The following is a 23,323-nucleotide window of genomic DNA, read 5'->3' as shown; positions in this document are numbered from 1 at the left end:
GAGACTAAACATGGGCATACAGGAAGAGACTAAACATGGGCATACAGGGAGAGACTAAACATGGGCATACAGGAAGAGACTAAACATGGGCATACAGGAAGAGACTAAATATGGGCATACAGGAAGAGACTAAACATGGGCATACAGGAAGAGACTAAACATGGGCATACAGGGAGAGATTAAACATGGGCATACAGGAAGAGACTAAACATGGGCATACAGGAAGAGACTAAACATGGGCATACAGGGAGAGACTAAATATGGGCATACAGGGAGAGACTAAACATGGGCATACAGGAAGAGACTAAACATGGGCATACAGGAAGAGACTAAACATGGGCATACAGGGAGAGACTAAATATGGGCATACAGGAAGAGACTAAACATGGACATACAGGGAGAGACTAAACATGGGTATACAGGAAGAGACTAAACATGGGCATACAGGAAGAGACTTAATATGGTCATACAGGAAGAGACTAAATATGGGCATACAGGAAGAGACTAAATATGGGCATACAGGGAGAGACTAAATATGGGCATACAGGGAGAGACTAAACATGGGTATACAGGAAGAGACTAAACATGGGCATACAGGAAGAGACTTAATATGGTCATACAGGAAGAGACTAAATATGGGCATACAGGAAGAGACTAAACATGGGCATACAGGAAGAGACTAAACATGGGCATACAGGAAGAGACTAAATATGGGCATACAGGAAGAGACTAAACATGGGCATACAGGAAGAGACTAAACATGGGCATACAGGGAGAGATTAAACATGGGCATACAGGAAGAGACTAAACATGGGCATACAGGAAGAGACTAAATATGGGCATACAGGGAGAGACTAAACATGGGCATACAGGAAGAGACTAAACATGGGCATACAGGAAGAGACTAAACATGGGCATACAGGAAGAGACTAAATATGGGCATACAGGAGAGACTTTATGGGCATACAGGAAGAGACTAAAATGGACATACAGGGAGAGACTAAACATGGGTATACAGGAAGAGACTAAACATGGGCATACAGGAAGAGACTTAATATGGTCATACAGGAAGAGACTAAATATGGGCATACAGGAAGAGACTAAATATGGGCATACAGGGAGAGACTAAAACATACAGGGAGGACTAAACATTTACAGGAAGAGACTAAACATGGGCATACAGGAAGAGATGGTCATACAGGAAGAGACTAAATATGGGCATACAGGAAGAGACTAAACATGGGCATACAGGAAGAGAGATGGGCATACAGGAAAACTAAATATGGGCATACAGGAAGAGACTAAACATGGGCATACAGGAAGAGACTAACATGGGCATACAGGGAGAGATTAAACATGGGCATACAGGTAGACTATGGGCATTACAGGAAGAGACTAAATATGGGCATACAGGGAGAGACTAAACATGGGCATACAGGAAGAGACTAAACATGGGCATACAGGAAGAGACTAAACATGGGCATACAGGGGAGAAAATTGGGCATACAGGAAGAGACTAAACATGGACATGGGAGAGACTAAACATGGGTATACAGGAAGAGACTAAACATGGGCATATTGGGAAGAGACTTAATATGGTCATACAGGAAGAGACTAAACATGGGTACAGGAAGCACAGACTAAATATGGGCATACAGGGAAAGACTAAATATGGGCATACAGGGAGAGACTAAATATGGGCATACAGGAAGAGACTAAACATGGACATACAGGGAGAGACTAAACATGGGTATACAGGAAGAGACTAAACATGGGCATACAGGAAGAGACTTAATATGGGTCATACAGGAAGAGACTAAATATGGGCATACAGGAAGAGACTAAACATGGGCATACAGGGAGAGACTAAATATGGGCATACAGGAGAGACTAAACATGGGCATACAGGAAGAGACTAAACATGGGCATACAGGAAGAGACTAAATATGGTCATACAGGAAGAGACTAAATATGGGCATACAGGAAGAGACTAAACATGGGCATACAGGAAGAGACTAAACATGGGCATACAGGAAGAGACTAAACATGGGCATACAGGAAGAGACTAAACATGGGCATACAGGAAGAGACTAAACATGGGCATACAGGGAGAGATTAAACATGGGCATACAGGAAGAGACTAAACATGGGCATACAGGAAGAGACTAAATATGGGCATACAGGGAGAGACTAAACATGGGCATACAGGAAGAGACTAAACATGGGCATACAGGAAGAGACTAAACATGGGCATACAGGAGAGACTAAATATGGGCATACAGGAAGAGACTAAACATGGACATACAGGGAGAGACTAAACATGGGTATACAGGAAGAGACTAAACATGGGCATACAGGAAGAGACTTAATATGGTCATACAGGAAGAGACTAAATATGGGCATACAGGAAGAGACTAAATATGGGCATACAGGGAGAGACTAAATATGGGCATACAGGGAGAGACTAAACATGGGTATACAGGAAGAGACTAAACATGGGCATACAGGAAGAGACTTAATATGGTCATACAGGAAGAGACTAAATATGGGCATACAGGAAGAGACTAAATATGGGCATACAGGGAGAGACTAAATATGGGCATACAGGGAGAGACTAAACATGGGCATACAAGAAGAGACTTAATATGGGCATACAGGGAGAGACTAAACATGGGCATACAGGGAGAGACTTAATATGGGCATACAGGGAGAGACTTAATATGGGCATACAGGGAGAGACTTAATATGGGCATACAGGGAGAGACTTAATATGGGCATACAGGGAGAGACTAAACATGGGCATACAGGGAGAGACTTAATATGGGCATACAGGGAGAGACTTAATATGGGCATACAGGGAGAGACTAAACATGGGCATACAGGGAGAGACTTAATATGGGCATACAGGGAGAGACTTAATATGGGCATACAGGGAGAGACTAAACATGGGCATACAGGAAGAGACTTAATATGGGCATACAGGAAAATACTAAATATGGGCGTACAGGAAGCTACCCAGAAACCATAGCTAGACAGGTAGTCTTTCTCTTTACTCACATGTCTTGCAGCATCCATCCATGTAACTTACAATGGTTCCACCAATCTAGAGTGGAGACAACAGTCACATCTCAGGGGTTAAAGGTCAACTAAAATAACCTCATAGAGAGGGAGTAGTGTTACAAAGACTGACCAAAGCATGTGTGTGTGTGTGTGTGTGTGTGTGTGTGTGTGTGTGTGTGTGTGTGTGTGTGTGTGTGTGTGTGTGTGTGTGTGTGTGTGTGTGTGTGTGTGTGTGTGTGTGTGTGTGTGTGTGTGTGTGTGCGTGTGCGCGTGTGTGCGTGTGTGTGTGTGTGTGTGTGTTAACCATACCTTCATACACTCTGTCTGGTTGAAAGGTGGACAGCTGAATGAGTAGGACACCAGGGTCGGGCCTGACAGTGTGTCGGTACAATCATACTTCATACAGTCTGACACCCAAGACTTCCCAGGCTGAAACATCAATACAATCATCCAGATCAATACAATATTACTTTACCTTGATGACCTACAGTGATTTTAACCTGAGGGGACCTGGCCTATCGGAGGGTAGTACCAGGATTAGATAACCTGGGGGGACCTGGCCTATCAGAGGGTAGTACCAGGATTATATAACCTGGGGGTAGCTGGCCTATCAGAGGGTAGTACTAGGACTGATTAGATAACCTGGGGGTACCTGGCCTATCAGAGGGTAGTACTAGGACTGATTAGATAACCTGGGGGAACCTGGCCTATCAGAGGGTAGTACCAGGACTGATTAGATAACCTGGGGGTACCTGGCCTATCAGAGGGTAGTACCAGGACTGATTAGATAACCTGGGGGTACCTGGCCTGTCCAGAGGGTAGTACCAGGACTGATTAGATACCCTGGGGGTACCTGGCCTTTCAGAGGGTAGTACCAGGACTGATTAGATAACCTTGGGGTACCTGGCCTGTCCAGAGGGTAGTACCAGGACTGATTAGATAATACCTGGGGGTACCTGGCCTATCAGAGGGTAGTACCAGGACTGATTAGATAACCTGGGGGTACCTGGCCTATCAGAGGGTAGTACCAGGACTGATTAGATAACCTGGGGGTAACTGGCCTATCAGAGGGTAGTACCAGGACTGATTAGATAACCTGGGGGTACCTGGCCAATCAGAGGGTAGTACCAGGACTGATTAGATAACCTGGGGGTACCTGGCCTGTCCAGAGGGTAGTACCAGGACTGATTAGATAACCTGGGTGTACCTGGCCTATCAGATAGTAGTACCAGGACTGATTAGATAATCTGGGGGTACCTGGCCTGTCCAGAGGGTAGTACCAGGGCTGATTAGATAACCTGGGGGTACCTGGCCTATCAGAGGGTAGTACCAGGACTGATTAGATAACCTGGGGGTACCTGGCCTATCAGAGGGTAGTACCAGGACTGATTAGATAACCTGGGGGTACCTGGCCTTTCAGAGGGTAGTACCAGGACTGATTAAATAACCTGGGGGTACCTGGCCTATCAGAGGGTAGTACCAGGACTGATTAGATAACCTGGGGGTACCTGGCCTATCAGAGGGTAGTACCAGGACTGATTAGATAACCTGGGGGTACCTGGCCTGTCCAGAGGGTAGTACCAGGGCTGATTAGATAACCTGGGGGTACCTGGCCTATCAGAGGGTAGTACCAGGACTGATTAGACAACCTGGGGGTACCTGGCCTATCAGAGGGTAGTACCAGGACTGATTAGATAACCTGGGGGTACCTGGCCTTTCAGAGGGTAGTACCAGGACTGATTAAATAACCTGGGGGTACCTGGCCTATCAGAGGGTAGTACCAGGACTGATTAGATAACCTGGGGTTACCTGGCCTATCAGAGGGTAGTACCAGGACTGATTAGATAACCTGGGGGTACCTGGCCTGTCCAGAGGGTAGTACCAGGACTGATTAGATAACCTGGGGTACCTGGCCTGTCCAGAGGGTGAACCATTGCTGTACTGTACCTTGTAGAGGAGTGTAGTACCGTTGTCATTGTGGTAGAGACAGGAGATGTTCCTGCAGACACCACAGCACATCATCTGGTCTTTGGGAGGGATGTATATCTGGTTCTAAAAGATAGTACAGGCCTAGTTATAGTAATAGTTATAGTACCTGTATTTTATATATATATTCATATCTACTGTAGAGATAGTTATAGTACCTGTATTTTATATATATATTCATATCTACTGTAGTAATAGTTATAGTACCTGTATTTTATGTATATCTACTGTAGTAATAGTTATAGTACCTGTATTTTATATATATATTCATATCTACTGTAGTAATAGTTAAAGTACCTGTATTTTATGTATATCTACTGTAGTAATAGTTATAGTACCTGTATTTTATGTATATCTACTGTAGTAATAGTTATAGTACCTGTATTTTATATATATATTCATATCTACTGTAGTAATAGTTAAAGTACCTGTATTTTATATATATATTCATATCTACTGTAGTAATAGTTAAAGTACCTGTATTTTATATATATATTCATATCTACTGTAGTAATAGTTATAGTACCTGTATTTTATATATATATATACTGTAGTAATAGTTATAGTACCTGTATTTTATATATATATATTCATATCTACTGTAGTAATAGTTAAAGTACCTGTATTTTATATATATATTCATATCTACTGTAGTAATAGTTATAGTACCTGTATTTTATATATATATTCATATCTACTGTAGTAATAGTTATAGTACCTGTATTTTATGTATATCTACTGTAGTAATAGTTATAGTACCTGTATTTTATATATATATATATATATATATATATATTCATATCTACTGTAGTAATAGTTATAGTACCTGTATTTTATATATATTCATATCTACTGTAGTAATAGTTATTGTACCTGTATTTTATGTATATCTACTGTAGTAATAGTTATAGTACCTGTATTTTATATATATATATATTCATATCTACTGTAGTAATAGTTATTGTACCTGTATTTTTTTATATTCATATCTACTGTAGTAATAGTTATAGTACCTGTATTTTATATATATATTCATATCTACTGTAGTAATAGTTATAGTACCTGTATTTTATATATATATTCATATCTACTGTAGTAATAGTTATAGTACCTGTATTTTATATATATATTCATATCTACTGTAGTAATAGTTATAGTACCTGTATTTTATGTATATCTACTGTAGTAATAGTTATAGTACCTGTATTTTATATATATATTCATATCTACTGTAGTAATAGTTATAGTACCTGTATTTTATGTATATCTACTGTAGTAATAGTTATAGTACCTGTATTTTATATATATATATATATATATATATATATATATATATATATATATATATATATGTAATGATAGTTATAGTACCTGTATTTTATATATATATATATTCATATCTACTGTAGTAATAGTTATTGTACCTGTATTTTATATATATTCATATCTACTGTAGTAATAGTTATAGTACCTGTATTTTATGTATATCTACTGTTGTAATAGTTATAGTACCTGTATTTTATATATATATTCATATCTACTGTAGTAATAGTTAAAGTACCTGTATTTTATATATATATTCATATCTACTGTAGTAATAGTTATAGTAACTGTATTTTATGTATATATTCATATCTACTGTAGTAATAGTACCTGTATTATAAATTATTTTACTTAAAAATCATACAATGTGATTTTCTGGATTTTTTTTTAGATTCCGTCTCTCACAGTTGAAGTGTACCTTTGATAAAAAAATTACAGACCTCTACATGCTTTGTAAGTAGGAAAACCTGCAAAATCGGCAGTGTATCAAATACATGTTCTCCCCACTGTATATATATATATATATATATATATTAAATATGTGTAAATATATATATATATATATATATATATATATAAACTCAGCAACCAAAAAAAACATCCTCTCAATGTCAACTGCGTTTATTTTCAGCAAACTTATCATATGTAAATATTTGTATGAACATAACAAGATTCAACAACTGAGACATAAACTGAACAAGTTCCACAGACATGTGACTAACAGAAATAGAATAATGTGTCCCTGAACAAAGGGGGGTCAAAATCAAAAGTAACAGTCAGTATCTGGTGTGGCCACCAGCTGCATTAAGTACTGCAGTGCATCTCCTCCTCATGAATTGCATCAGATTTGCCAGTTCTTGCTCGCTCTTCCACCAAGGCACCTGCAAGTCCCGGACATTTCTGGGGGGAATGGCCCTAGCCCTCAACCTCCAATCCAACAGGTCCCAGATGTGCTCAATTGAGATCCGGGCTCTTCGCTAGCCATGGCAGAACACTGACATTCCTGTCTTGCAGGAAATCACGCACAGAATAAGCAGTATGGCTGGTGGCATTGTCATGCTGGAGGGTCATGTCAGGATGAGCCTGCAGGAAGGGTACCACATGAGGAAGGATGATGTCTTCCCTGTAACGCACAGCGTTGAGATTGCCTGCAATGACAACAAGCTTAGTCCGATGATTCTGTGACACACCGCCCCAGACCGTGACGGACCCTCCACCTCCAAATCGATCCCACTCCAGAGTACAGGCCTCAGTGTAACGCTAATTCCGTCGACGATAAATGCGAATCCGACCATCACCCCTGGTGAGACAAAACCGCGACTCGTTAGTGAAGAGCACTTTTTGCCAGTCCTGTCTGGTCCAGTGACGGTGGGTTTGTGCCCATAGGCGACTTTGCTGCCGGTGATGTCTGGTGAAGACCTGCCTTACAACAGGCCCACAAGCCCTCAGTCCAGCCTCTCTCAGCCTATTGCGGACAGTCTGAGCACTGATGGAGGGATTGTGCATTCCTGGTGTAACTCGGGCAGTTGTTGCCATCCTGTACCTGTCCCGCAGGTTTTGATGCTCGGATGTACCGATCCTGTGCAGGTGTTGTTACACGTGGTCTGCCACTGTGAGGATGATCAGTTGTCCGTCCTGTCTCCCTGTAGCGCTGTTGTAGGCGTCTCACAGTACAACATTGCAATTTATTGCCCTGGCCACATCTGCAGTCCTCCTGCCTCCTTACAGCATACCTAAGGCACGTTCACGCAGATGAGCAGGAACCCAGGGCATCTTTCTTTTGTTGTTTTTCAGAGTCAGTAGGAAGGCCTCTTTAGTGTCCTAAGTTTTCATAACTAAAACCTTAATTGCCTACCGGTAAGCTGTTAGTGTCTTAACGACCGTTCCACAGGTGCATGTTCATGAATTGTTTATGGTTCATTGAAAAAGCATGGGAAACATTGTTTAAACCCTTTACAATAAAGATCTGTGAAGTTATTTGGATTTTTACGAATTATGTTTGAAAGACAGGGTCCTGAAAAAAGGATGTTTCTTTTTTTCCTGAGTTGATATATTCATATATACTGTAGTAAGAGTAATAGTACCTGTATTAACAATACTAGCAGTAGGCTACTGCTGAATAGGGACAGCAATAGTAGCATTTGGAGCAGTTGATGTATCAGACATTAGCATTAGGCTAGTAGTACTGAATAGGGACAGCAGTAGTAGCATTTGTAGCAGTTGATGTATCAGACATTAGCATTAGGCTAGGAGTACTGAATAGTGACAGCAATAGTAGCATTTGTAGCAGTTGAGGCATCAGACGCTAGGAGTACTGAATAGGGACAGCAATAGTAGCATTTGGAGCAGTTGATGTATCAGACATTAGCATTAGGCTAGTAGTACTGAATAGGGACAGCAGTAGTAGCATTTGTAGCAGTTGAGGTATCAGACATTAGCATTAGGCTAGGAGTACTGAATAGTGACAGCAATAGTAGCATTTGTAGCAGTTGAGGTATCAGACATTAGCATCCTGATGCTAACTGACTAACCGGTTGGCACTGAGCAGAGCAGTTGGTGGTGGCGGTGCGGAGGTGGTGGAAGCCCGTGGTGGGATCCAGACTGTGGCTACACTGGGTGGTGAGACACACCCCCTCCTGACTGTGATCCACGAGGGTCTGTCCCGGATGCATAACACCCCGCTCCCCGTCCACACACACCGCCTCACGCACTGTAAGAGGGGTACAGACAAACACAGGCACAAACACGTATGAACGCATGATCACACATTAACTGAAAATGTACTGTACATGATCACACACTAACTGAAAATGTACTGTACATGATCACACACTAACTGAAAATGTACTGTACATGATCACACACTAACTGAAAATGTACTGTACATGATCACACACTAACTGAAAATGTACTGTACATGATCACACACTAACTGAAAATGTACTGTACATGATCACACATTCATTGAAAATGTACTGTACATGATCACACATTCATTGAAAATGTACTGTACATGAAGACACTTATATAATATGAAATATGAAATGATTGTATAATGGAAAAGGTTTGTTACTGTCTAATGATACCTGTGCACTTACCACAGTTAAATCTCTTACAGGAACACTGGTTAGTTGGGTCTGCTAGGAAAGCCCTGTCCACCTGCATGGTCTCTCCCTATTCAGAAGACAACACGTCAGCCAGCGAACAGCACAGCTATACAGCACTAACAAACACAGAGATAACACATCCATTACAGGGACACATCCATTACAGGGACACATCCACTACAGAGATAACACGAACACATCCATTACAGAGATAACACGAACACATCCATTACATAGATAACACGAACACATCCATTACAGAGATAACACGAACACATCCACTACAGAGATAACACGGACACATCCACTACAGAGATAACACGAACACATCCATTACAGAGATAACATGAACACATCCACTACAGAGATAACACAAACACATCCTCTACAGAGATAACACGAACACATCCATTACAGAGATAACACGAACACATCCATTACAGAGATAACACGAACACATCCACTACAGGGACACATCCATTACAGAGATAACACGAACACATCCACTACAGAGATAACACAAACACATCCACTACAGAGATAACACGAACACATCCACTATAGAGATAACACGAACACATCCACTACAGAGATAACACAAACACATCCACTACAGAGATAACACAAACACATCCTCTACAGAGATAACACGAACACATCCACTACAGAGATAACATGATCACATCCATTACAGAGATAATATGAACACATCCATTACAGAGATAATATGAACACATATATTACAGGGACACATCCATTACAGAGATAACATGATCACATCCATTACAGAGATAACATGAACACATCAATTACAGAGATAACATGATCACATCCATTACAGAGATAACATGAACACATCCATTACAGAGATAACACGAACACATCCACTACAGGGACACATCCATTACAGAGATAACACGAACACATCCACTACAGGGACACATCCACTACAGAGATAACACGAACACATCCATTACAGGGACACATCCACTACAGAGATAACACGAACACATCCATTACAGAGATAACACGAACACATCCACTACAGAGATAACACGAACATATCCTCTACAGAGACACATCCATTACAGAGATAACACGAACACATCCACTACAGAGATAACAGGAACACATCCATTACAGAGATAACACGGACACATCCACTACAGAGATAACATGATCACATCCATTACATAGATAACAGGAACACATCCATTACAGAGATAACATGATCACATTCTTTACAGAGATAACACAAACACATCCATTACAGAGATAACACTAACACATCCACTACAGAGATAACACGAACACATCCACTACAGGGACACATCCACTACAGAGATAACACGAACACATCCTCTACAGAGATAACACAAACACATCCATTACAGGGACACATCCACTACAGAGATAACACAAACACATCCATTACAGGGACACATCCACTACAGAGATAACACAAACACATCCATTACAGAGATAACACAAACACATCCATTACAGAGATAACACAAACACATCCACTACAGAGATAACACAAACACATCCACTACAGAGATAACACGAACACATCCATTATCATGTGGAATCAGACAGAAACCTACCAGAACACATTTTGGCTTCGACAGTTTGTCACACGCACACTCTGGAAAAACAGGGAAACAAAAAATAACATTTTCAATTTGTGTTATTTTTTGGGGGGGCTGAATAAACTACATGAGAGTTAGACTGATTAAACTGGAGGCTAACAGGTTGCAATGTGATGGAGGAGGATTCACGTTCCCCCATTACGTGATGGAGGAGGACACACGTTCCCCCATTACGTGATGGTGTAAGAAGCTACTTTACCGCAGGTGTGCAGGGGACAGCAGTGGTCTGGAGGGGACACGGTGACAGCAGACATCCCCAAGGGACATGACAACTCAGCACACCGGTACGGCTCACACACTGCACACACACACACAGGAATCAGAGACAATGTGAAGGTGTGTGTGTGTGTGTGTGTGTGTGTGTGTGTGTGTGTGTGTGTGTGTGTGTGTGTGTGTGTGTGTGTGTGTGTTGTACTCACCACAGTGGTAGACAGGACAGCAGAGGTCTGTACTGTTGGCGTCCACCGTCAACACCTCTCCATCCTGGCAGTTTGGAACCACCTCCAAACAGGAACCACACACTGTAGAAAGGAGACACATCAACACACTGGAGAAAGGAGACACACATCAACACACTGGAGAAAGGAGACACATCAACACACTGGAGAACGGAGACACATCAACACACTGGAGAAAGGAGACACATCAACACACTGGAGAAAGGAGACACATCAACACACTGGAGAAAGGAGACACATCAACACACTGGAGAAAGGAGACACATCAACACACTGGAGAATGGAGACACATCAACACACTGGAGAAAGGAGACACATCAACACACTGGAGAAAGGAGACACATCAACACACTGGAGAAAGGAGACACATCAACACACTGGAGAACGGAGACACATCAACACACTGGAGAAAGGAGACACATCAACACACTGGAGAAAGGAGACACATCAACACACTGGAGAAAGGAGACACATCAACACACTGGAGAAAGGAGACACATCAACACACTGGAGAAAGGAGACACATCAACACACTGGAGAAAAGAGCCACATCAACACACTGGAGAAAGGAGACAAACAACACACTGGAGAAAGTAGACACATCAACACACTGGAGAAAGGAGACACATCAACACACTGGAGAAAGGAGACACATCAACACACTGGAGAACGGAGACACATCAGCACACTGGAGAAAGGAGACACATCAACACACTGGAGAAAGGAGACACATCAACACACTGGAGAAAGGAGACACATCAACACACTGGAGAAAGGAGACACATCAACACACTGGAGAAAGGAGACACATCAACACACTGGAGAAAGGAGACATCAACACACTGGAGAAAGGAGACACAACAACACACTGGAGAAAGGAGACACAACAACACACTGGAGAAAGGAGACACATCAACACACTGGAGAAAGGAGACACACACACTGGAGAAAGGAGACACATCAACACACTGGAGAAAGGAGACACATCAACACACTGGAGAAAGGAGACACATCAACACACTGGAGAAAGGAGACACATCAACACACTGGAGAAAGGAGACACATCAACACACTGGAGAAAGGAGACACATCAACACACTGGAGAAAGGAAAGGAGACACATCAACACACTGGAGAAAGGAGACACAAGGAGACACACACACTGGAGAAAGGAGACACATCAACACACTGGAGAAAGGAGACACAACAACACACTGGAGAAAGGAGACACAACACACTGGAGAAAGGAGACACATCACACTGGAGAAAGGAGACACATCAACACACTGGAGAAAGGAGACACATCAACACACTGGAGAAAGGAGACACAACACACTGGAGAAAGGACACATCAACACACTGGAGAAAGGAGACACAACACACTGGAGAAAGGACACATCAACACACTGGAGAAAGGACACATCAACACACTGGAGAAAGGAGACACAACACACTGGAGAAAGGAGACACATCACACTGGAGAAAGGAGGCACATCAACACACTGGAGAAAGGAGACACATCAACACACTGGAGAAAGGAGCCACATCAACACACTGGAGAAAGGAGACACATCAACACACTGGAGAAAGGAGACACATCAACACACTGGAGAAAGGAGACACATCAACACACTGGAGAAAGGAGACACATCAACACACTGGAGAAAGGAGACACATCAACACACTGGAGAAAAGAGCCACATCAACACACTGGAGAAAGGAGACAAACAACACACTGGAGAAATGAGACACAACAACACACTGGAGAAAGGAGACACATCAACACACTGGAGAAAGGAGACACATCAACACACTGGAGAAAGGAGACACATCAACACACTGGAGAAAGGAGACACATCAACACACTGGAGAAAGGAGACACATCAACACACTGGAGAAAGGAGACACATCAACACACTGGAGAAAGGAGGCACATCAACACACTGGAGAAAGGAGACACATCAACACACTGGAGAAAGGAGACACATCACACTGGAGAAAGGAGACACATCAACACACTGGAGAAAGGAGACACAACACACTGGAGAAAGGACACATCAACACACTGGAGAAAGGAGACACAACACACTGGAGAAAGGACACATCAACACACTGGAGAAAGGACACATCAACACACTGGAGAAAGGAGACACAACACACTGGAGAAAGGAGACACATCACACTGGAGAAAGGAGGCACATCAACACACTGGAGAAAGGAGACACATCAACACACTGGAGAAAGGAGACACATCAACACACTGGAGAAAGGAGACACATCAACACACTGGAGAAAGGAGACACATCAACACACTGGAGAAAGGAGACACAACACACTGGAGAAAGGAGACACATCACACTGGAGAAAGGAGGCACATCAACACACTGGAGAAAGGAGACACATCAACACACTGGAGAAAGGAGACACATCAACACACTGGAGAAAGGAGACACATCAACACACTGGAGAAAGGAGACACATTAACACACTGGAGAAAGGAGACACATCAACACACTGGAGAAAGGAGACACAACAACACACTGGAGAAAGACACAACAACACACTGGGAGAGCACAACACACTGGAGAAAGGAGACACATCACACTGGAGAAAGGAGACACATCAACACACTGGAGAAAGGAGACACATCAACACACTGGAGAAAGGAGACACATCAACACACTGGAGAAAGGAGACACAACACACTGGAGAAAGGACACATCAACACACTGGAGAAAGGAGACACAACACACTGGAGAAAGGACACATCAACACACTGGAGAAAGGACACATCAACACACTGGAGAAAGGAGACACATCACACTGGAGAAAGGAGGCACATCAACACACTGGAGAAAGGAGACACATCAACACACTGGAGAAAGGAGACACATCAACACACTGGAGAAAGGAGACACATCAACACACTGGAGAAAGGAGACACATCAACACACTGGAGAAAGGAGACACATCAACACACTGGAGAAAGGAGACACATCAACACACTGGAGAAAGGAGACACATCAACACACTGGAGAAAGGAGACACATCAACACACTGGAGAAAGGAGACACATCAACACACTGGAGAAAGGAGACACATCAACACACTGGAGAAAGGAGACACATCAACACACTGGAGAAAGGAGACACATCAACACACTGGAGAAAGGAGACACATCAACACACTGGAGAAACTGGAGACACATCAACACACTGGAGAAAGGAGACACATCAACACACTGGAGAAAGGAGACACATCAACACACTGGAGAAAGGAGACACATCAACACACTGGAGAAAGGAGACACATCAACACACTGGAGAAAGGAGACACAACACACTGGAGAAAGGAGACACATCAACACACTGGAGAAACTGGAGAAAGGAGACACATCATCAACACACTGGAGAAAGGAGACACAACACACTGGAGAAAGGACACATCAACACACTGGAGAAAGGACACATCAACACACTCATCAACACACTGGAGAAAGGAGACACAACACACTGGAGAAAGGAGACACATCACACTGGAGAAAGGAGGCACATCAACACACTGGAGAAAGGAGACACATCAACACACTGGAGAAAGGAGACACATCAACACACTGGAGAAAGGAGACACATCAACACACTGGAGAAAGGAGACACATCAACACACTGGAGAAAGGAGACACCACAGTTTGACAGCAAAACACATAACTTTAACAATGTGTATAATGGCATGATGAAGAATTATATTCTGATTATGTTTGTGGGATGATGCTGGTCTGTCATGGTTGCGTTGTGGTTATATTGTGGTTATGTTGTGGTCATGGTTGTGTTTATATTGTGGTCATGGTTGTGGTTATATTGTGGTCATGGTTGTGGTTATATTGTGGTCATGGTTGTGGTTATGTTGTGGGATGATGCAGGTCTGTCATGGTTGCGTTGTGGTTATATTGTGGTCATGGTTGTGGTTATATTATGCTCATGGTTGTGGTTATGTTGTGGGATGATGCAGGTCTGTCATGGTTGCGTAGTGGTTATGTTGTGGTCATGGTTGTGGTTATATTGTGGTCATGGTTGTGGTTATATTGTGGTCATGGTTGTGGTTCTGTTGCGGTTGTGGTTATATTGTGGTCATGGTTGTGGTTATGTTGTGGTCATGGTTGTGGTTATATTGCGGTTGTGGTTATATTGTGGTCATGGTTGTGGTTATATTGTGGTCATGGTTGTGGTTATATTGCGGTTGTGGTTATATTGTGGTCATGGTTGTGGTTATGTTGTGGTCATGGTTGTGGTTATATTGTGGTCATGGTTGTGGTTATGTTGTGATCATGGTTGTGGTTATATTGTGGTCATGGTTGTGGTTGCGGTGTGGTTGTGTTGTGGTTATATTGTGGGATGATGCAGGTCTGTCATGGTTAGGTTGTGGTTATATTGTGGTCATGGTTGTGGTTATATTGTGGTCATGGTTGTGGTTATGTTGTGATCATGGTTGTGGTTATATTGTGGTTATATTGTGGTTATATTGCACTCATGGTTGTGGTTATATTGTGGTCATGGTTGTGGTTATGTTGTGGGATGATGCAGGTCTGTCATGGTTGTGGTTATATTGTGGTCATGGTTGTGGTGTGGTTGCGTTGTGGTTATATTGTGGTCATGGTTGTGGTTATGTCGTGGGATGATGCAGGTCTGTCATGGTTGCGTTGTGGTTATATTGTGGTCATGGTTGTGCTTATATTGTGGTCATGGTTGTGCTTATATTGTGGTCATGGTTGTGGTTATATTGTGGTCATGGTTGTGGTTATGTTGTGGTCATGGTTGTGGTTATGTTGTGGGATGATGAAGGTCTGTCATGGTTGCGTTGTGGTTATGTTGTGGTCATGGTTGTGGTTGACTCACTACAGATGTGTGCCAGGCAGCAGCTGCCATCAGCCCTGGTGGCGATGAGGGTCTGGTCCTCTCTACAGGCTGGGATGTCTGACTCACAGCGCTCTGGGTCACACTCTGTACACAACACACACACACACAGAAATATACACACAACACACATTTTAAACATATGTATCACCATGGCCTAGTATCATCATATAGCCTGGTATCATCATATAGTCTGGTATCATCATATAGTCTGGTATCATCATATAGAATAGTATCACCATATAGCCTGGTATCATCATATAGTCTGGTATCATCATATAGCCTGGTATCATCATATAGCCTGGTATCATCATATAGCCTGGTATCATCATATAGAATAGTATCACCATATAGCCTGGTATCATCATATAGTCTGGTATCATCATATAGAATAGTATCACCATATAGCCTAGTATCATCATATAGCCTGGTATCATCATATAGAATAGTATCACCATATAGCCTGGTATCATCATATAGTCTGGTATCATCATATAGTCTGGTATCATCATATAGCCTGGTATCACCATATAGCCTGGTATCATCATATAGTCTGGTATCATCATATAGTCTGGTATCATCATATAGAATAGTATCACCATATAGCCTGGTATCATCATATAGTCTGGTATCATCATATAGCCTGGTATCATCATATAGCCTGGTATCATCATATAGCCTGGTATCATCATATAGAATAGTATCACCATATAGCCTGGTATCATCATATAGTCTGGTATCATCATATAGAATAGTATCACCATATAGCCTAGTATCATCATATAGCCTGGTATCATCATATAGAATAGTATCACCATATAGCCTGGTATCATCATATAGTCTGGTATCATCATATAGTCTGGTATCATCATATAGCCTGGTATCACCATATAGCCTGGTATCATCATATAGTCTGGTATCATCATATAGTCTGGTATCATCATATAGCCTGGTATCACCATATAGCCTGGTATCATCATATAGTCTGGTATCATCATATAGTCTGGTATCATCATATAGCCTGGTATCATCATATAGAATAGTATCATCATATAGTCTGGTATCATCATGTAGAATAGTATCATCATATAGTCTGGTATCATCATGTAGAATAGTATCATCATATAGTCTGGTATCATCATATAGTCTGGTATCATCATATAGTCTGGTATCATCATATAGAATAGTATCATCATATAGCCTGGTATCATCATATAGAATAGTATCATCATATAGTCTGGTATCATCATATAGTCTGGTATCATCATATAGAATAGTATCATCACATAGAATAGTATCACCATATAGCCTGGTATCATCATATAGTCTGGTATCATCATATAGAATAGTATCACCATATAGCCTGGTATCATCATATAGTCTGGTATCATCATATAGTCTGGTATCACCATATAGCCTGGTATCATCATATAGTCTGGTATCATCATATAGAATAGTATCATCACATAGAATAGTATCATCATATAGTCTGGTATCATCATATAGTCTGGTATCATCATATAGTCTGGTATCATCATATAGCCTGGTATCACCATATAGCCTGGTATCACCATATAGTCTGGTATCATCATATAGTCTGGTATCATCATATAGAATAGTATCATCATATAGCCTGGTATCATCATATAGTCTGGTATCATCATATAGTCTGGTATCATCATATAGAATAGTATCATCATATAGCCTGGTATCATCATATAGAATAGTATCATCATATAGTCTGGTATCATCATATAGTCTGGTATCATCATATAGAATAGTATCATCATATAGTCTGGTATCATCATATAGTCTGGTATCATCATATAGAATAGTATCATCACATAGAATAGTATCATCATATAGTCTGGTATCATCATATAGAATAGTATCATCACATAGAATAGTATCATCATATAGTCTGGTATCATCATATAGAATAGTATCATCATATAGTCTGGTATCATCATATAGTCTGGTATCATCATATAGAATAGTATCATCACATAGAATAGTATCATCATATAGTCTGGTATCATCATATAGAATAGTATCATCATATAGTCTGGTATCATCATATAGTCTGGTATCATCATATAGAATAGTATCATCATATAGCCTGGTATCATCATATAGTCTGGTATCATCATATAGTCTGGTATCATCATATAGAATAGTATCATCATATAGTCTGGTATCATCATATAGTCTGGTATCATCATATAGCCTGGTATCATCATATAGAATAGTATCATCATATAGTCTGGTATCATCATATAGTCTGGTATCATCATATAGAATAGTATCATCATATAGTCTGGTATCATCATATAGTCTGGTATCATCATATAGAATAGTATCATCATATAGTCTGGTATCATCATATAGAATAGTATCACCATATAGCCTAGTATCATCATATAGTCTGGTATCATCATATATCCTAGTATCATCATGCATAATTGTATCATTATATAGTCTAGTATCATCATATAGCCTGGCATCATCATGTAGCCTGTTATCATCATATAGCCTGGTATCATCATGTAGCCTGGTATCATCATAAGACTTAGTATCATCATATAGCCTGGAATCATCATATAGCCTGTTATCATAATATAGCATAGCATCATCATATGGCCTAGTGGTGGTGATTATACAGAAGAGAGGCCCCCTCACCACAGACGTAGTCTGGACAGCAGGAGTCCTCTCTGAAGTAAGACACCAGCTTCTCTCCATACTGACACTCCGGGGGGAAGATGTCACACAGGGTCTGGTTACAAACTGGATGACAGACAGACAGACAGACAGACAGACAGACAGACAGACAGACAGACAGACAGACAGACAGACAGACAGACAGACAGACAGACAGACAGACACCATCAGATCAATACAAACCAATCACAATACATAATGGCCGCCTAAACATCGTTCCTAAATTGTTCAAGTGGAACTCAAGTTCCTGTTGACATTGAGTTGAGCTCTGAACTCTTTTAAGTTCCTTCACAATTGTTTTCAGGGCCATCGGATTCATTATTTTTGAGTAGTGGTCCACTTGTGACAGAGTCTTACAGCAGGCTTTCATAGGACAGCAGCTGACTTTGCTAAGTTGGTTCAAGTCATTGGTGTAAAGTACTTAAGTAAAAAATACTTTAAAGTACTACTTAAGTTGTTTTTTTGGGGGTTATCTGTACTTTGCTTTATTATTCATATTTTTACAACTTTTACTTGGGCTCCTGAGTGGGGGGGCAGTCTAAGGCACTGCATCTCATTACAGACACCCCGGTTTGAATCCAGGCTGTATCACAACCGGCCATAATTGGGAGTCCCATAGGACGGCGTACAATTGACCCAGGTTTGACCCAGGTTTGACCCTGGTTTGACCCTGGTTTGACCCAGGTTTGACCCAGGTTTGGCCCAGGCTTGGCCCAGGCTTGGCCCAGGTTTGGCCCAGGTTTGGCCCAGGTTTGACCCAGGTTTGACTCAGGTTTGGCCCAGGTTTGGCCCAGGTTTGACCCAGGTTTGACCCAGGTTTGGCCGGTGTATGCCGTCATTGTAAATAAGAATTTGTTCTTAACTGACTTGCCTAGTTAAATAAAAAATATATACTTTCCTATGGAAAATTATGTACTTTTTTACTCCATACATTTTCCCCGACATCCAAAAGTATACGTTATATTTTGAATGCTTAGCAGGACAGAAAATGGTCCAATTCGCACACTTATCAAGGTCATCCCTACTGCCTCTGATCTGACGGACTCACTAAACACAAATGCTTTGTTTTTAAATTATGTCTGAGGGACGGAGATGACGTCTGAGGGTCGGAGATGATGTCTGAGAATCGGAGATGATGTCTGAGAATCGGAGATGATGTCTGAGGGTCGGAGTGTAAACCCTGGCTATTCGTCAAATAACAAAATAAACATTCAAATTGTGCCGTCTGGTTTGCTTAATATAAGGAATTTTAAATTATTTATACTTTTACTTTTACTTTTGATACTTAAGTATATTTTAGCACCTACATTTACTTTTGATACCATTTAAAACCAAATACTTTTAGACTTTTACTGAAGTAGTATTTTACTGGGTGACTTTTACTATTAAGGTATCTTTACTTTTACTCAAGTATTTAAATCAAGTACTTTTTGCACCACTGGTTTAAGTTATTTAGTTTAACCCACTAAGTTTTAGGTTTTAACCTAACTTGAATTTTCCCAGTGTACTGTAGTAATGTGCCAGTTTCTTACCGCAGACTCTCTGTGGGCAGCAGGAGGTGTCGTCTGCCAGACCGATGACCACTTCCCCGGCCCTGCGGCAGAGCGGCTGAGACACGGCAGAGCAGTTATACTCCACGGGAACGATACTGTCGTTGTCACAGCGATACATACAGCAGCCATCTTTAGACGCCTTCCACACCTCGCCAGGAGCACGGGGTACACCCGAACTGTCCGTACAGGCTGGGAGACACACACACAGATAAAACATGTACTGAAGTGTGAGATGCCTTCCACACCTCGCCAGGAGCACGGGGTACACCCCAACTGTCCGTACAGGCTGGGAGACACACACACAGATAAAACATGTACTGAAGTGTGAGATGCCTTCCACACCTCGCCAGGAGCACGCGGTACACCCGAACTGTCCGTACAGGCTGGGAGACACACACACACACACAGATAAAACATGTACTGGAGTGTAAGATGCCTTCCACACCTCGCCAGGAGCACGGGGTACACCCGAACTGTCCGTACAGGCTGGGAGACACACACACACACACACAGATAAAACATGTACTGGAGTGTAAGATGCCTTCCACACCTCGCCAGGAGCACGGGGTACACCCGAACTGTCCGTACAGGCTGGGAGACACACACACACACAGATAAAACATGTACTGAAGTGTGAGATGCCTTTCACACCTCGCCAGGAGCACGCGGTACACCCGAACTGTCCGTACCGGCTGGGAGACACACACACAGATAAAACATGTACTGAAGTGTGAGATGCCTTCCACACTTCGCCAGGAGCACGGGGTACACCCGAACTGTCCGTACAGGCTGGGAGACACAAACACAGATAAAACATGTACTGAAGTGTGAGATGCCTTCCACACCTCGCCAGGAGCACGGGGTACACCCGAACTGTCCGTACAGGCTGGGAGACACACACACACACAGATAAAACATGTACTGAAGTGTGAGATGCCTTTCACACCTCGCCAGGAGCACGCGGTACACCCGAACTGTCCGTACAGGCTGGGAGACACACACACACACACAGATAAAACATGTACTGGAGTGTAAGATGCATTACTCAGATATTCTTACTCAGTGTGACTTACAGTAAGTGTATTCCACTAAAGACAAGACTAGACTAGACCAGACCAGACCAGACTAGACGGGACCGGACCGGACCGGACCAGACCAGACCAGACCAGACCAGACCAGACCAGACCAGACTAGACTAGACTGTACCAGACGGGACCGGACCAGACCAGACCAGACCAGACTAGACTGGACCAGACCAGACCAGACCAGACCAGACTAGACTAGACTAGACTAGACTGGACCAGACGGGACCGGACCAGACCAGACCAGACCAGACCAGACTAGACTAGACTAGATTGGACCAGACCGGACCAGACCAGACCAGACCAGACCAGACTAGACTAGACTAGACTGGACCAGACTAGACTAGACTAGACTGGACCAGACCAGACCAGACTAGACTAGACTGGACCAGACCAGACCAGACCGGGTGTTTTGTATCATATGAATGTTGACCAGTGTTCATTTGATTGTGTGTGTGATGGCGGAGGGTTGACCAGTGTTCATTTGATTGTGTGTGTGATGGCGGAGGGTTGACCAGTGTTCATTTGATTGTGTGTGTGATGGCGGAGGGTTGATCAGTGTTCATTTGATTGTGTGTGTGATGGCGGAGGGTTGATCAGTGTATATTTGATTGTGTGTGTGATGGCGGAGGGTTGACCAGTGTTCATTTGATTGTGTGTGTGATGGCGGAGGGTTGACCAGTGTTCATTTGATTGTGTGTGTGATGGCGGAGGGTTTATCAGTGAAGGCTTACCACACTTCTCAGGGGGGATGCAGAGGGCAGAGTAGGGTCGATGGAGCAGAGTGCCCTCAGGACAAACACATCCCTCTGTCAGGCCAGTACACTGCTCAGGGTGGTGGTCAAAGTCATGGTTGGAGCAGGACTGGGCTGTACAGGTAGGCAGACAGGCCTGGTAACGCAGGCGGTCTGGACACATGAAGGCTGGGAGAGGAGAGAGGTGAGACAGACACTGTTTTAAACTGTTCATGAACATTATCAGAACCACGACAGGCGTCAGAGCTTCATTCAATATTCTTATGTCCATGATGCAGAACTTTGTCTTTCGCTTTACACAATGACATTGACTGACATTAAAACATTATACTGTGAGTGTGTTGACTGACATGGAAACATTATACTGTGAGTGTGTTGACTGACATCAAAACATTATACTGTGAGTGTGTTGACTGACATTAAAACATTATACTGTGAGTGTGTTGACTGACATGGAAACATTATACTGTGAGTGTGTTGACTGACATGGAAACATTATACTGTGAGTGTGTTGACTGACATGGAAACATTATACTGTGAGTGTGTTGACTGACATGGAAACATTATACTGTGAGTGTGTTGACTGACATTAAAACATTATACTGTGAGTGTGTTGACTGACATTAAAACATTATACTGTGAGTGTGTTGACTGACATTAAAACATTATACTGTGAGTGTGTTGACTGACATGGAAACATTATACGGTGAGTGTGTTGAC

The 23,323-nt window shown here is 42.2% G+C and overlaps 1 protein-coding gene across 1 annotated transcript in view; it reads right to left on the bottom strand.

Annotated features, from left to right (window-relative positions):
• The window catches only part of otog (otogelin), a 145,646-nt gene that overhangs the window by 5,245 nt on the left and 117,078 nt on the right, over positions 1–23,323 (bottom strand). The window contains 12 exon segments of the mRNA XM_065011203.1: positions 3,058–3,103; positions 3,370–3,489; positions 5,008–5,112; positions 8,901–9,079; positions 9,468–9,543; positions 11,084–11,124; positions 11,328–11,426; positions 11,548–11,649; positions 16,478–16,582; positions 19,175–19,279; positions 20,746–20,955; positions 22,583–22,771. Coding sequence (XP_064867275.1) covers positions 3,058–3,103; positions 3,370–3,489; positions 5,008–5,112; positions 8,901–9,079; positions 9,468–9,543; positions 11,084–11,124; positions 11,328–11,426; positions 11,548–11,649; positions 16,478–16,582; positions 19,175–19,279; positions 20,746–20,955; positions 22,583–22,771 — 1,377 coding nt within the window.

Source organism: Oncorhynchus nerka, linkage group LG27 (genome assembly GCF_034236695.1).
Source record: "Oncorhynchus nerka isolate Pitt River linkage group LG27, Oner_Uvic_2.0, whole genome shotgun sequence".
Taxonomy (NCBI): Eukaryota; Metazoa; Chordata; class Actinopteri; order Salmoniformes; family Salmonidae; genus Oncorhynchus; species Oncorhynchus nerka.
This window is presented reverse-complemented; position numbering and strand designations above follow the sequence as displayed.